This window comes from Limulus polyphemus, unplaced genomic scaffold (genome assembly GCF_000517525.1).
Source record: "Limulus polyphemus unplaced genomic scaffold, Limulus_polyphemus-2.1.2 Scaffold12218, whole genome shotgun sequence".
Lineage (NCBI taxonomy): Eukaryota > Metazoa > Arthropoda > Merostomata > Xiphosura > Limulidae > Limulus > Limulus polyphemus.
This window is the reverse complement of record NW_013677828.1, coordinates 1,315-4,924: the sequence shown is the minus strand read 5'-3', so window position 1 is coordinate 4,924 and position 3,610 is coordinate 1,315. Positions and strand designations below refer to the sequence as shown.

General features: G+C 31.7%; 1 protein-coding gene across 1 annotated transcript; it reads left to right on the top strand.

The window, feature by feature from the left end:
* Positions 1-2,007: 2,007 nt before the first annotated feature.
* On the top strand, positions 2,008-2,853 carry LOC106476947 (sodium channel protein 60E-like). The gene has a single exon (XM_013937561.1). The coding sequence runs from the start codon at positions 2,008-2,010 to the stop codon at positions 2,851-2,853; it is 846 nt and encodes a 281-aa protein (XP_013793015.1).
* Positions 2,854-3,610: the final 757 nt, after the last annotated feature.

Genomic DNA, 3,610 nt, shown 5'->3' with positions numbered 1-3,610 from the left:
TAGGTAGGCGTGACAAAGTGGGTCTTGCTTTCTAGTTTATGTCTCTGTAGACAAAGAAGATTGAAAGGTATAAAAATTAGAATTTGACGTATTAATATCTATATTACAATGAGCAATTTATGTTAAATTCCTGTCTTCGGAGAGGTAAATAAATTAGTGAATGGGCAAGACCTAGAGAACAAATGATTATCATACAATGGAAGATTGAGGATTTATTTAAATATTTCTTTTTATAATTAAGAAACTAAAACTTATGTGATATTAAAATGTGATATCTATGTTTTATCTTAAAATGTATTTTATTATTTATGTTTTGATGCCAAGTTTATTCGTATTCAAGTCGTCTACATTTACATACACATTGCTTAACATGAATTTTGGTCAGAGACACAAAAAACGACTCTTATCTAAGAACACTGTGGTAATTTTAATTAATTAACGTTAATTGAATGACAACTAGTTAGACTCACCAGTTCACTGGAGGAATAAAATATTCAGTAAGTAAGTATGAAAGCAAACGTATTTGTGGCAAGAGGAAGAATCGCCCAAAAATGAACTTAGAAAATAACATAAATCTTGATTTATCCTTGAAGGCAAGTAAATAAAAATGTAGTAAAGTTAAAGGAAAGAGCATGAACTGAAGTTTTGTTTCTTTGTTTTTGAACACAAAATTACACAATGGGTCATATGTTCTCTTCTCACCGCGGGTATTGAAACCCTATTTTTAGAGTTATAAGCCCTCGGACTTTTCGCTGATCCACTAGAGGGCAAGGATTTAAGTAGATATAAAAACAGTTAAAAGTAAGCATAATCTCTAATTGATCAGAAAACATTAATGAAAATATGCACATGTTCAACTAGCAAAACTTCAAAGTGCAACATTGTTAGTGTATAATCTTCTTTACTCATCTACGACAATTTAACCGAATTAGAAGTACATAAGGTGCAGACCTACTTAATGACGCCAATCAACCATTATTGTAATAATTAACTATAAAAAATGTTTAATGAGTATTTATACCACAAAACGAAACAATTTTGTTCTAACATTGTCACAAGAAAGCAATTTACGTAATCGTAATTTTAGAATTATTGATAAATCTCTTCTTGATAGATAAACTGAACTGCTCTGATTGTGTATCCATTATGTGGCCTGCTTGTTTAGTAGATTTTAAACATCATTAAAGCCAGTATTAGTTAGTATGCTGTTCTTTAACACAAAGCTACACAATCTGTTCTCTGTCAACCGCAGAGAATCAAACTCCGGATTTAACGCTGCAAGGTCGGAAATTTACCGCTGACCATGAAACTCATGAAAAAAAATTATCTCTGAAGGAAAGCAAGTAAAAATACAGCTCAATTAAACGAAGAAGATTAACAATACTTAAGCGAAAGAGTATGAACAGAAGTTTTGTTATTATAATCTGTTTTGTCTAATATTACAATTCTGTAACCTTGACTGCTTTTGTAAATATTACGTTATGTGTGTGTTATTGACATTTATCATGACTGCTATTTGTTTTTATTGTTATTATAATTATTAGGTTTTCAAATACAGTTTTAAAGTGTATATAGTTGATTGCATGTTTTCCATTTTGGTAATTAATCTATTATTCCTTTTATATTTCGAATTTAGACAAAAAAGGACAAATGTTTTTAACATAAAAAAAGCGTATTTTTAGTCAAAATCACTCAGCCGGGAAGTCCATCCTTTCATTAATGTGGACTTCCATAGTAGTCCATTTTGTTATTTCCACATATATTACTAGTTAATCATGCTTGTTATCTTTTTCAGGTATCATTATAGAAGATGTTTTGAAACGTTCTTTTGTAAATACCACAATTATTCGAGTCGCCCGGCTTCTACGTATTGCAAGGCTTCTCCGTTTAATTAAATCAGCTAAAGGGATACGTCGCCTCATATTTGTAATCCTGACGTCAGCACCAGCGCTAATAAACATCTGTCTTTTACTCTTTCTTCACATCTTCATATACTCTGTTCTAGGAATGTCTTTCTTCGGGAATACTCCCCAACAAGGAGCACTAGATGACATAGTTAATTTTAGTAATTTCTGGCGGAGCTTTCTGCTACTTTTCAGACTTACTACTACTGCTGGTTGGAACGATGTGTTTGATTCCTTAATTCACTCTCACACTGGTTATGGCGATAATATTGAAAATATGCCTACAAGTAACTATGGGAACAAAGGTGTTGCTTTTATATACTTTGTTTCTTTTCTGCTTATCGCAAGTCTTATTGTAAACATGTATGTGGCGATAGTCCTCGAGAATTACGAACGCGCCAAAGAAGATGAAATCATTGGCTTATGCAATGACGATTTGGACAATTTTTATGCTACTTGGGCACGTTTTGATCCAAAGGCTACCCAGCTTTTATCTGTCTATAATCTATCTGCCTTTCTGAATGAATTAGACCCTCCTTTGCAGATAAAGAAACCTAATAATGCAGCTATAACTGTTTTAAACATACCTCTCTCTAGTGAATACAGACTTCACTGTTTAGATGTTCTGAACGCCGTTGTCAGATTCTACCTTTGCGACATTGAAGAAAGTACAGAATTAGATAATATTATACTGGAGATAGAACACAAGTTTCTATGTATTTTTCCAAATCGACAGACAATGGAGGTCGTTGGCACTTCTTATGATTGGAAGCACTGGAACACTGCTGCTTGCATAATAGCAAAGTATTTCAAGAGTTATAAAATCCGAAGACAGAATGAAGCTGCTCGTGTTATTCAGCGTGCATATCGTATACACAGAAAACATAAAATTATGCTTCAGTTTCATTTTCGTTTTTTTCAAAATGAGCACGCTGCAATAGCATTTTAACTGTGGCAAAAAACTGATTATTGCAAAGTATTGAAAGTTTTATATAATTTCATAAAGGCAGATACAGTTCTGTGCAAGAATAATACGTTAAATAGAATCACTACTCTTTGGATTACTAACTACGTTAAGTTTTATATCTCAAGAAACACGTATTGCATTGCATTTCTAAAAGTTCTTGAAGTATCTTCTTAAATTAATAATTATTATCTTTGTTTAAAATATTACGCTTCTTTAAGTATTGTATTATTTTTAATTGAAAATTCTGTATATTTTATTGCTAAAATAAATGCAAAATTTTAATAAAGACATTGATGGATCTTAAATACTTGAATAAAGCAATGTTTGTTTTTAATGAAGTTTAACGTATTAGTTTTTATAAATAAACAATATATAAAACAATTTAGTAGGTCCTTGAAAACAAGAAAACGTATTAAAGCCAAATGGTATTTATTTACGGTAAAACGTAGATTATGACGTTAATTGACTTTTCCTTCGGTTGTTTTCTAAAACATGCCTATTGATCGGATATATATTCATATGTATATATTATACTCTGGTCAAATTTATATATTTAGGTTGCACAATTGTTGAAAATCTTATCACAGAAGATTCTTACTTTCCAAAATGCCCCCCAGTGGTACAGCGGTATGTCTGCGGACTTACAACGCTAGAATCCGGGTTTCGATACCCGTGGTGGGCAGAGCACATATAGCCCATTGTGTAGCTTTGTGCTTAATTACAAACAAACAAACAAACA

Bases quoted from the DNA above. Each gene is read 5' to 3' on its own strand.
- LOC106476947 (XM_013937561.1), top strand. From the start codon at position 2,008: ATGTCTTTCTTCGGGAATACTCCCCAACAAGGAGCACTAGATGACATA.